Genomic DNA, 12,038 nt, shown 5'->3' on the forward strand with positions numbered 1-12,038 from the left:
CCACCCTTGCACAGAGACCGAGCAAACAGGGGAGTGGTTACTGCACCCTCTTGCTCATGTAAATGTTATTTTCAAGTTAGCTAGAGTGGCTGTTGCAGATGGATATATAGCAGTCATGCCATGTTGTTAAAAGTAGCTAGGAACAGTTATTCTCTACACTCAAAATAGTAATTGAAGAACTAAGCTAAGTTCCAGTAGCATTGTGTTCTAGTTAAATTAGTTTTGAAATAGAAGAGGAAGTAATGAGTAGGGCCCGTAAGTTCTAAAACAGGCTATGAAGGCTAATGTCTAAATGTATCTATTACAGGAAGTGAAATGGTTCAGCCCTCACAATGTTGGAAACTGATGCCGTGGCCATATAGGCTTGGTTATATTTTGGTTTAATAGTCAGGCTGCTTGAAGACCTGAGAGCAAAGTGACCCTTTATAGCTTGTGGAGCAACGGGACATGTCAAGGAAGTACATTCAACAACATCAGAGAGCAGTCAGAACCCATACATACAGAGGCTCCTTTTGGCATTTCAATGTCATGGTGTTGGTTTAAAGTAGGAGCAAAAATGTGTTATACAGAGGAAACCGAAACATTGGTCCTGAACTTGGACATCTGCCTGTTCTGTTTAAGTTAACGCTGACATGAAGGCACAATGTTTTACTACCTCTTTATTGTTGTGATTTCTGAGGATTGTTCCCTAGTTCTTTTTCTATTTTATCTTGACCTCATTTGTTGTTGAATGTCCATAGATGGATAAATTCTGACCAATGAATTCATTTTCTTAGTAACTCAAGCACTGCTCAATTGTTTTTGTGCCCTGTCTGCTATTGGGTTATTGCATTGGAGTGTTTCTTACAACCCATTATAATGGCCTCTGTGTATTAGCCTACTTAATGACTGGGTGTGCCGTAGATGTTGCTGGCAGTAGATGTGAGCAGCAAACGTAGGCCTTTTTGTATTGCTTCAACCTGTCTACACCGCTTAAATCAATGAGCAACTCAATGTCTAGGCTAGGTAAAATATGGGGTGCTTATTTTTGACCTGTTTCACACATGTGTAACCTGTACAAGTGTGGTGTGAAATGCAAAAAACACATTTCCATATCCCACTGAGACACCCTCAGAGAGTAGGGTCACGGCATGGGATCAGCCATTATTGACGGCGACCCGGGAGCAATTAGAGTTAAGAGCTCAAGGACGGCTGGCCGGCCAGATATGTAGGTCCGACCGGCCAGCCAGATATATAGGTCCGGCCGGCCAACCAGTTAGATCAGCCATAATTGACTGCGACCCTAGAGCAATTAGGGTTAAATAGGGTTAAGTGCTCAAGGGCAGATCGATAGATTTTTACTCTAGTCAGCTCTGGGATTCGAACTACCAACCTTTTTGTTACTGGCCCAACGCTCTAACTGCTAGGCTACTTGCCGGTGTAAGCTGTTTATTGAAAGTCTTGACTGAAATAATAGTGTACAGTTATTGTACTGGGACTGGGAGTACATACAGTCTTTATTCACACCCACATTTGTGTCCGCCGATCCTGATGATCACTCTTATCGCTGAATGCAGAAATGATATGACTGCAATAGATTTGATTGATTTCTTCTGGAGACCTAGTGGGCACTAGCGAGGTTCACGGCGTTGTTGTCCTTTCCGCATGATGCCTGTCTACCATTGGACACGTGTCCAAACTCCGATGAATGTAAGGCCCCTGCTGCTCAGGCAAGACTTGAGTTGAGCAGACAAGCTGTTGCCACAGGTGTCTCCAGGGGCAGAATTGAGTTGAGCAGACAAGCGGTTGCCACAGGTGTCTCCAGGGGCAGAATTGAGTTGAGCAGACAAGCGGTTGCCACAGGTGTCTCCAGGGGCAGAATTGAGTTGAACAGACAAGCGGTTGCCACAAGTGTCTCCAGGGGCAGAATTGAGTTGAGCAGACAAGCTGTTACCACAGGTGTGAAACCACTGCACATTAGGAGGCTCAAGTGTAGCACTGCACAGGGAAAGGGAATCATAACATGCATAGATCTAGTTTTTATATTGCTACGTGACATGTCTATGAAATTAGCAGGAGACAACAACACACCCAGTGACAATCATAGTTTTTCTCCATAGTTTTGAAAACTGCCTCTTAAAGGAGAAGTCCACTTAATTTGAACAGAATCTGTATTTTGGATGTAAATGGCATGTTATAGAAGTACCCAGACCCTTTTTTGCACTCTCACTTGTTTTTGAGAAACTTATCCCACTAGATATACTTCCTCGTGCTTGCTCAGTAGTTGTGCACACATGTTGCACAGAGAGGTATCACTCGAGTTGCACAAAATAGAATATAACTTTGCAGATAAAGTTCGTAATGACACAATTTCATGTGTCCAACATCAAAAGGCCTGCATCACTGTACTGAGAGAGTTGTCGTGTCTGACTTATTTGGGGCGTTTGTTCATGTTTTATCTGTGCCCCAGCAACTGCTGAACGAGCACGAGGAAGTATATCGCTGGTGGGGTAAGTTTCAAGTGAGATCGCATAAAAAGTGTCTGGGCACTATAAAATATCCACACCTCTGGTATGCTCCCATGGTGATTCAGTGATCAAACTCAATTCAATACGTATTTTTTTGCGTCTGATAAGAGGGAGCATACCAGAGTTCCAGACTAGAGGTCGACCGATTAATCAGGATGGCTGATTAATTAGGACCGATTTCAAGTTTTCATAACAATCGGAAATCAGTATTTTTGGGCGCCTATTTTTTTTTATACCTTTTATTTAACTTGGCAAGTCAGTTAAGAACACATTCTTATTTTCAATGACGGTCTAGGAACGGTGGGTTAACTGCCTTGTTCAGGGGCAGAACGACAGATTTTCACCTTGTCAGCTCAGGGGATCCAATCTTGCAACCTTACAGTTAACTAGTCCAACACCCTAACCACCTGCCTCTCATTGCACTCCACGAGGAGCCTGCCTGTTACGCGAATGCAGTAGAAGCTAAGGTAAGTTGCTAGCTAGCATTAAACTTACCTTATAAAAAACAATCAATCAATCATAATCACTAGTTATAACTACACATGGTTGATGATATTACTAGTTTATCTAGCGTGTCCTGCATTGCATATAATCGATGCAACGCTGGGGGATGATTTAACAAAAGCGCATTTGCGAAAAAAGCACAATCGTTGGACGACTGTACCTAACCATAAACACCAATGCCTTTCTTAAAATCAATACACAGAAGTATATATTTTTAAACGTGCATATTTATCTAAAAGAAATCCAGCTTAGCAGGCAATATTAACCAGGTGAAATTGTGTCACTTCTCTTGAGTTCATTGCAATCAGAGTCAGGGTATATGCAGCAGTTTGGGCAGCCTGGCTCATTGCGAACTAATTTGCCAGAATGTTACGTAATTATGATGTAACATTGAAGATTGTGCAATGTAACAAGAATATTTAGACTTAGGGATGCCACCCGTTAGATAAAATACCGAACGGTTCCGTATTTCACTGAAATAATAAACGTTTTGTTTTCGAAATGATAGTTTCCAGATTCGACCATATAAATGACCAAAGGCTCGTATTTCTGTGTGTTATGTTATAATTAAGTCTATGATTTGATAGAGCAGTCTGACTGAGCGATGGTAGGCACCAGCAGGCTCATAAGCATTCATTCAAGCAGCACTTTCATGCGTTTTGCCAGCAGCTCTTCACTGTGCTTCAACAATTGCACTGTTTATGACTTCAAACCTATCAACTCCCGAGATTAGGCTGGTGTAACCAATGTGAAATGGCTAGCTAGTTAGTGGGGTGCGCTCTAATAGCGTTTCAAACATCACTCGCTCTGAGACTTGGAGTAGTTGTTACCCTTGCTCTGCATGGGTAATGCTGCTTCGAGGCTGGCTGTTGTCGATGTGTTCCTGGTTCGAGCCCAGGTGTGAGCGAGGAGAGGGGCGGAAGCTATACTGTATACTGTTACAATGGCAATACTAAAGTGCCTAGAAGAACATCCAATAGTCAAAGGGTTATGAAATACAAATGGTATAGAGAGAAATAGTCCTCTAATTCCTATAATAACTACAACCTAAAACTTCTTACCTGGGAATATTGAAGACCCATGTTAAAAGGAACCACCAGCTTTCATATGTTCTCATGTTCTGAGCAAGGAACTTAAACGTTAGCTTTCTTACATGGCACATATTGCACTTTTACTTTCTTCTCCAACACTTAGTTTTTGCATTATTTAAACCAAATTGAACATGTTTCATTATTTATTTGAGGCTAAATTGATTTTATTGATGTATATATAATAAGTTGAAATAAAAGTGTTCATTCAGTATTGTTGTAATTCTGTCCATTGTTGTGACTAAGATGAAGATCAGATCTAATTTCTGACTAATTTATGCAGAAATCCAGGTAATTCCAAAGGGTTCACATACTTTTTCTTGCCACTGTACATCCAAAATACAGATTTGGTTCAAATTAAGTGAACCTCACCTTTACCATTGCCTGATCATCCATTCTGTAGCTATTTCAGAAAGATGTTTACCATGATCTGCCCTTGGGAAGACAGAGATTTACTGGGATCTGATAATCAACCTTTTCCTGTAAAACATCCTCACATCATAGTTTCCAAACTGGTCAAAGCAACCTAGTTAGCCAGACGATGACTTGTTGTGACTCTATTCTGGAAACTCATTAATTTTGTTCACTGCTCGCAGCAGGCAGTCACAATCACAACAACCTGCCTGTTTTAGCGGAAGGGTGGCACATCCCCAGAGACTGATGGGCACAGCGAGGAATTCACAGCAAACACTGGATGAGATGAGCAGTGAATGGACATCCAGACTGCATTCATCCTCATTGACTCTATAGGCAGAATCATTTCACCCCCAGTTGTGAAGCCTGCTGATTCTCTCTCTAAAGCCATTGACCTATCCCTGGCAGGAGTCCCATGCTTCTGTACACAACGGAAGAGCAGCACAATCATTGGTGTTTATTTATATACTCAATATCCAGTTTCAACCCCCCCCTTTTCACCCATTTAGTATGGGTATACCAGCAGCATCAAGCTTTTGTTTTCAGTTTCTCTGCAAATCTTCACTACCTCGCAAAGAATGGGAAATGGGCTGTATCCTGTATAGGCTACCTGAGGTGTTTTGAATGCTGTGCTGTGCACAACTAGTGCCTTCCGAATAGGCTTCACTGATGCATAATGTAGCTTAGCTCATTAGCTCTGTTCAATTTTAGTTTGTAGTCAAATAATATTTCACTTTTGTTTAAATAGTCTGGTTTTCAAGGGAAGCTCACTTAAATTACAAACTTAAGCTACATACACTGAACAAAAATAGCAGTATAAATACAACATGCAACAATTTCAAAGATTTTACTGAGTTACAGTTAATATAGGCCCTAAATTCATTACGCCCTAATCTACGCATTTCCCATGACTGGGAATATGTATATGCATCTGTTGGTCACAGATACCTTTAAAAAAAAAAAAAGAAGGTAGGAGCGTGGGTCAGAAAACCAGTCAGTATCTGGTGTGACCACCATTTGCCTCATACAGCGTGACACATCTCCTTCATATAGAGTTGATCAGGCTAATGATTGTGGCCTGTGGAATGTCCCACTCCTCTTCAATGGCTGTGCGAAGTTGCTGTGTATCCCAAAAATCCCCAAAATGCTTGCTGCTGCCAAGATACTGACTCATCTCTAGCCACTTTAATAATGTAAAATTGATGTAATGAATGTCCCACTCCTCTTCAATGGCTGTGCGAAGTTGCTGTGTATCCCAAAAATCCCCAAAATGCTTGCTGCTGCCAAGATACTGACTCATCTCTAGCCACTTTAATAATGTAAAATTGATGTAATAAATGTATCACTAGCCACTTTAAACAAGGCCACTTTATATAATGTTTACATACCCTACATTACTCATCTCATATGTATATACTGTCCTCTATACCATCTACTGCATCTTGCCTATGCCGTTCGGCCATCGCTCATTCATATATTTTTATGTACAAATTCTTATTCTTCCCTTTTACACTTGTGTGTATAAGGTAGTTGTTGTGAAATTGTTAGGTTAGATTACTTGTTAGATATTACAGCATGGTCGGAACTAGAAGCACAAGCATTTCGCTACACTCGCATTAACATCTGCTATCCATGTGTATGTGGCAAATAACATTTGATTTGGATGTGGAGGTCCTGGGCTGGCACGGTTACATGTGGTCTGCGGTTTTGAGGCCGGTTGGACGCACTGACAAATTCTCTAAAATGACATTGGAGGTGGCTTATGGTAGAAAATGAACATTAAATTCTCTGGCAACAGCTTAGGTGGACATTCCTGCAGTCCGCATGCCAATTGCACACTCCCTCAGCACTTGAGCAATCTGTGGAATTGTGTTGTGTGACAAAACTGCACATTTTAAAGTGTCCTTTTATTTCCCCAGCACAAGGTGGACCTGTGCAATGATCATGCTGTTTAATCAACTTCTTGATATGCTACACCTGTCAGGTGGATGGATTATCTTGGTAAAGGAGAAATGCTCACAAACAAGGATGTAAACAAATTTGTGGACAAAATCTTAGAGAAATAAGATTTCTGTGCATATGGAAATATTCTGGGATCTTTTATTTCAGCTCATGAAACATGGGACCAACACTTTACATGTTGTGTTTATTTTTGATCAGTGTATTTATTTCCTTACCTTGTTATCAGTCTATGGAAAGGAGAAACTATAGTCAACATGTTTGGGTTTGTTTACGTAGCCACTGCCACAATCCGCTAACTGTAGTTAGCAACTTCCTTCAAACTGCACACAGAGACATAAAAATGGTATCCACGAGTTCATCTGGGAAGTAGATAAATGGCTTCATTGCCATAATCCTGAAGTATCCCTTTAAGGTCAGCGGGATAACAGTCTTGTGGAGCACAGAAGTCCGGGTTGGCTGGTTTTGAACCCAATCGGTCACACAGGCATGCACAGTGCAGCACCGCCTGCAGTCAACTCTTAGAGGGCCGTGATGAGAGCCAGATTGTTTGGAGATCATGAGAAAACATGTAGTATTGTAAATAAACTGCTTGTTGCCATAGCAGTGGTCTATCCAGATTCGGGGTGTTGGGGTTGTGGGGAATCGCTGCTCTCATAACAGTGAGCACGAGTGAGGGTACGCCTTTTGTCATGTGTGTTAAGTCACCAGTTAAACACTCCCAAATAAAGAGTCCCATGTGCAACACATCATTCCGCAGAAGGTTCTCTCATAAAGCTGATGTCATTGTGTCCCAGCCCCTTTGTCTGTACGGGTTGCTAAAGGATTCATTTGGGCCATGGACTTCATGCAGTTGACAATGAAAAACGGGCAGATTTGTTTTATGTACTCTACAACGTATTTTAGGTTTTGAGGGTAACCATTATTTCTATACAGTTGAAGTACAGTACATATTATTTTTTATGAGGACAGATTACAAGGCTCTCACTCATATTATGCAGTTTAGGCTAATATGTGTACTTTGTTGGTGAGGTAGGCCTAATCTATTATCTCACTCTGACAAAAATTCACTTTTGAGGAACACATGCACAAAATCTTCAGAGGATCTCTCCTATATTGATTGTTCTTCAGAATTTACGTGCTTACTATTTCTTATAGGCCGAAGTTCTGAACAAATGCAGTTGGGAGAAGTTGTGTTTCATTAAATGAAACTTCCATAGTTTGACGTGTGATGTCTCGAAAAGTGACCATCTAACTAGTGTTCTCTCAATTCACGCTCCCTTGATTATGAAGATTAGCGGTTCTTCTCTTAACTCTGCCTTTCTCTCTTTCCCTCTCCTCCTCAGACTCCCAACGCTCCCATTTGTCTTCCTTCACCATGAAGCTTATGGACAAGTTCCACTCTCCCAAAATCAAAAGGACACCCTCGAAGAAAGTCAGTAAGCCGCCTTTAGAACATGGCGTTAAGACTGCGGAGAAACCTGCTAACAAGGTGTGTTTAATGTACACTGCTCAAAAAAATAAAGGGAACACTTAAACAGCACAATGTAACTCCAAGTCAATCACACTTCTGTGAAATATAACTGTCCACTTAGGAAGCAACACTGACAATAAATTTCACATGCTGTTTTGCAAATGGAATAGACAACAGGTGGAAATTATAGGCAATTTGCAAGACACCCCCAATAAAGAGGTGGTTCTGCAGGTGGTGACCACAGACCACTTCTCAGTTCCTATGCTTCCTGGCTGATGTTTTGGTCACTTTTGAATGCTGGCGGTGCTTTCACTCTAGTGGTAGCATGAGACGGAGTCTACAACCCACACAAGTGGCTCAGGTAGTGCAGTTCATCCAGGATGGCACATCAGCTGTGGCAAGAAGGTTTGCTGTGTCTGTCAGCGTAGTGTCCAGAGCATGGAGGCGCTACCAGGAGACAGGTCAGTACATCGGGAGACGTGGAGGAGGCCGTAGGAGGGCAACAACCCAGCAGCAGGACCGCTACCTCCGCCTTTGTGCAAGGAGGAGCACTGCCAAAGCCCTGCAAAATGACCTCCAGCAGGCAACAAATGTGCATGTGTCTGCTCAAACGGTCAGAAACAGACTCCATGAGGGTGGTATGAGGGCCCGGCGTCCACCGGTTGGGGTTTGTGCTTACAGCCCAACACCGTGTAGGACGTTTGGCATTTGCCAGAGAACACCAAGATTGGCAAATTCGCCACTGGGGCCCTGTGCTCTTCACAGATGAAAGCAGGTTCACACTGAGCACATGTGACAGACGTGACAGAGTCTGGGGACGCCGTGGAGAACGTTCTGCTGCCTGCAACATCCTCCAGCATGACTGGTTTGGCGGTGGGTCAGTCATGGTGTGGGGTGGCATTTCTTTGGGGGGCCGCACAGCCCTCCATGTGCTCGCCAGAGGTAGCCTGACTGCCATTAGGTACCGAGATGAGATCCTCAGACCCCTTGTGAGACCATATGCTGGTGCGGTTGGCCCTGTGTTCCTCCTAATGCAAGACAATGCTAGACCTCGTGGCTGGAGTGTGTCAGCAGTTCCTGCAAGAGGAAGGCATTGATGCTATGGACTGGCCCGCCCGTTCCCCAAACCTGAATCCAATTGAGCACATCTGGGACATCATGTCTCGCTCCATCCACCAACGCCACGTTGCAAAACAGACTGTCCAGGAGATGGCGGATGCTTTAGTCCAGGTCTGGGAGGAGATCCCTCAGGAGACCATCCGCCACCTCATCAGGAGCATGCCCAGGCGTTGTAGGGAGGTCATACAGGCACATGGAGGCCACACACACTACTGAGCCTCATTTTGACTTGTTTTAAGGACATTACATCAAAGTTGGATCAGCCTGTAGTGTGGTTTTCCACTTTAATTTTGAGTGTGACTCCAAATCCAGACCTCCATGGGTTGATAAATTTGATTTTGTTGTCAGCACATTCAACTATGTAAAGAAAAAAGTATTTAATAAGAATATTTCATTCATTCAGATCTAGGATGTGTTATTTTAGTGTTCCCTTTATTTTTTTGAGCAGTGTATATATCTCTCCCTCTACATAGACCTCAAGCTTTTGCTGTGCCCGTCTCAATAATTGCAATTAGTTGTTGATTTATAACCTACAAGAAAACAGAGTGAGACTGAAGGCAGAGTGACAAACAAAGCCTCATGTTATGCAATAATCACACAACCAAGATGCCATTAATAAAAGTAATGCCACGCCACCAAGTTCGCGATTGTTCTCATGTTGTCTTACTATTACAGAGTCTGAGTCGGTTAGAGGAGCAAGAGAAAGACGTGGTCAGTGCCTTGCGTTACTTCAAGACCATCATTGACAAGATGGCGGTGGACAAGAAGGTGCTGGAGATGTTACCAGGCTCTGCCAGTAAGGTCCTGGAGGCCATCCTGCCTTTAGTCCAAGTGGACGCAAGGATCCAGCACAGGTGAGTCTGGCCCAGGGGAGATACACTTTCCTCATCAATCTACACACAATACCCCATAATGACAAAGCAAAACATTTTTCTATAATGTATTTTGCAAAAACCTGTTTTTGCTTTGTCGTTATGAGCTATTGTGTGTAGATTGAGGGGGGAAAAATATTTAATTTTAGAATAAGGCTTAAATGTAACAAAATGTGGATAAGGGGAAGGGGTCTGAATACTTTCTGAATGCACTGTATCTGGAGCTTGTTGGCCCATTGAGGATTTTTAGACAACGCTTCAACCGTCACGAGATGAGATTCAGCCAAATGTCATTTTAAGGTTGTTGATTATATTAGTTTTAAGGTTGAAATCATGAGGAACCTTCAAAGACTGATACAGAATTGCCAACCAACCATGGAGTGTTTTTGTCAGTCTGTTAGCCCAATCTTTCCTCTGGGGTGTTCACAGCTCGGTGGTGTCCTCCTGTCTGAACCGTGTGTACCAGAGTCTGGGCAATCTCATCCGTTGGTCTGACCAAGTCATGCTGGAGGGGGTCAACCTGGAAGATAAAGAAACCATCGTTACCGTCACCACTGTGATCAAGGCAGTGCTTGATGGTGTTAAGGTAATGTTAGCATACCAGACTATCTCCACTGTGATCAAGGTAGTGCTCGGTGGTGTTAAGGTAATGTTAGCATACCAGACTGTCATCACTGTGATCAAGGTAGTGCTCGGCGGTGTTAAGGTAATGTTAGCATACCAAACCGTCACCACTGTGATCAAGATAGTGCTCGGCGGTGTTAAGGAAAGGTTAGCATACCAGAAAACAAGTAAACGTGAAATATGAGACATCGCAGATTATGTGTCAAATTTAATTAACGGTTATGGTTTTTGCGGAAATGGGAGCTATGCTGAGTACTTAGTACTCTCTCGGTAAAAGATGGTAAAAATGGCTATGAAGTTGTCTAGCATTTATTAACTGCACATGGTGATTGTTCACAGGAGCTAGTGAAACTGACCATAGAGAAACAGGAGCATCCTTCCCCCACGTCTCCTGTCAAACCAGTGCCAGTGGCCACCCCACCCGAGAGGTGAGTGAGCCACGGAGGACATCAATACACTCTTCCACTAACCTCATTTTCTCATATGTTCAGTAAATACAGTGGGGCAAAAAAGTATTTAGTCAGCCACCAATTGTGCAAGTTCTCCCACTTAAAAAGATGAGAGGCCTGTAATTTTCATCATAGGTACACTTCAACTACAGATAAAATTAGGGGAAAAAATTCAGAAAATCACATTGTAGGATTTTTTATGAATTTTTTTTGCAAATTATGGTGGAAAATAAGTATTTGGTCACCTACAAACAAGCAAGATTTCTGGCTCTCACAGACCTGTAACTTCTTCTTTAAGAGGCTCCTCTGTCCTCCACTCGTTACTTGTATTAATGGCACCTGTTTGAACTTGTTATCAGTATAAAAGACACCTGTCCACAACCTCAAACAGTCACACTCCAAACTCCACTATGACCAAGACCAAAGAGCTGTCAAAGGACACCAGAAACAAAATTGTAGACCTGCACCAGGCTGGGAAGACTGAATCTGCAATAGGTAAGCAGCTTGGTTTGAAGAAATCAACTGTGGGAGCAATTATTAGGAAATGGAAGACATACAAGACCACTGATAATTCACAAGAACGGTGAGCAAAAATCCCAGAACCACACGGGGGGACCTAGTGAATGACCTGCAGAGAGCTGGGACCAAAGTAATAAAGCCTACCATCAGTAACACACTACGCCACCAGGGACTCAAATCCTGCAGTGCCAGACGTGTCCCCCTGCTTAAGCCAGTACATGTCCAGGCCCGTCTGAAGTTTGCTAGAGAGCATTTGGATGATCCAGAAGAAGATTGGGAGAATGTCATATGATCAGATGAAACCAAAATATAATTGATGATTTTCTGGAATTTTTTTCCTCATTTTGTCTGTCATAGTTGAAGTGTACCTATGATGAAAATTACAGGCCTCTCTCATCTTTTTAAGTGGGAGAACTTGCACACTTGGTGGCAGACTAAATACTTTTTTGCCCCACTGTATATATCAGACTTGATGGTAATTGTACAAGATGTAAAACAACATCAGTAAA

The 12,038-nt window shown here is 42.6% G+C and overlaps 1 protein-coding gene across 3 annotated transcripts in view; it reads left to right on the forward strand.

The window, feature by feature from the left end:
* The window catches only part of LOC112248224 (rap guanine nucleotide exchange factor 1-like), a 48,750-nt gene that overhangs the window by 4,052 nt on the left and 32,660 nt on the right, over positions 1–12,038 (forward strand). For all 3 annotated transcript variants that reach the window (XM_024417075.2, XM_024417076.2, XM_024417077.2), the window contains exons 2-5: positions 7,819–7,964; positions 9,741–9,919; positions 10,367–10,523; positions 10,901–10,989. In XM_024417075.2, coding sequence (XP_024272843.1) covers positions 7,819–7,964; positions 9,741–9,919; positions 10,367–10,523; positions 10,901–10,989 — 571 coding nt within the window. The remainder of the gene's footprint in view (positions 1–7,818; positions 7,965–9,740; positions 9,920–10,366; positions 10,524–10,900; positions 10,990–12,038) is intronic.

Source organism: Oncorhynchus tshawytscha, linkage group LG04 (assembly GCF_018296145.1).
Source record: "Oncorhynchus tshawytscha isolate Ot180627B linkage group LG04, Otsh_v2.0, whole genome shotgun sequence".
Classification (NCBI taxonomy): domain Eukaryota; kingdom Metazoa; phylum Chordata; class Actinopteri; order Salmoniformes; family Salmonidae; genus Oncorhynchus; species Oncorhynchus tshawytscha.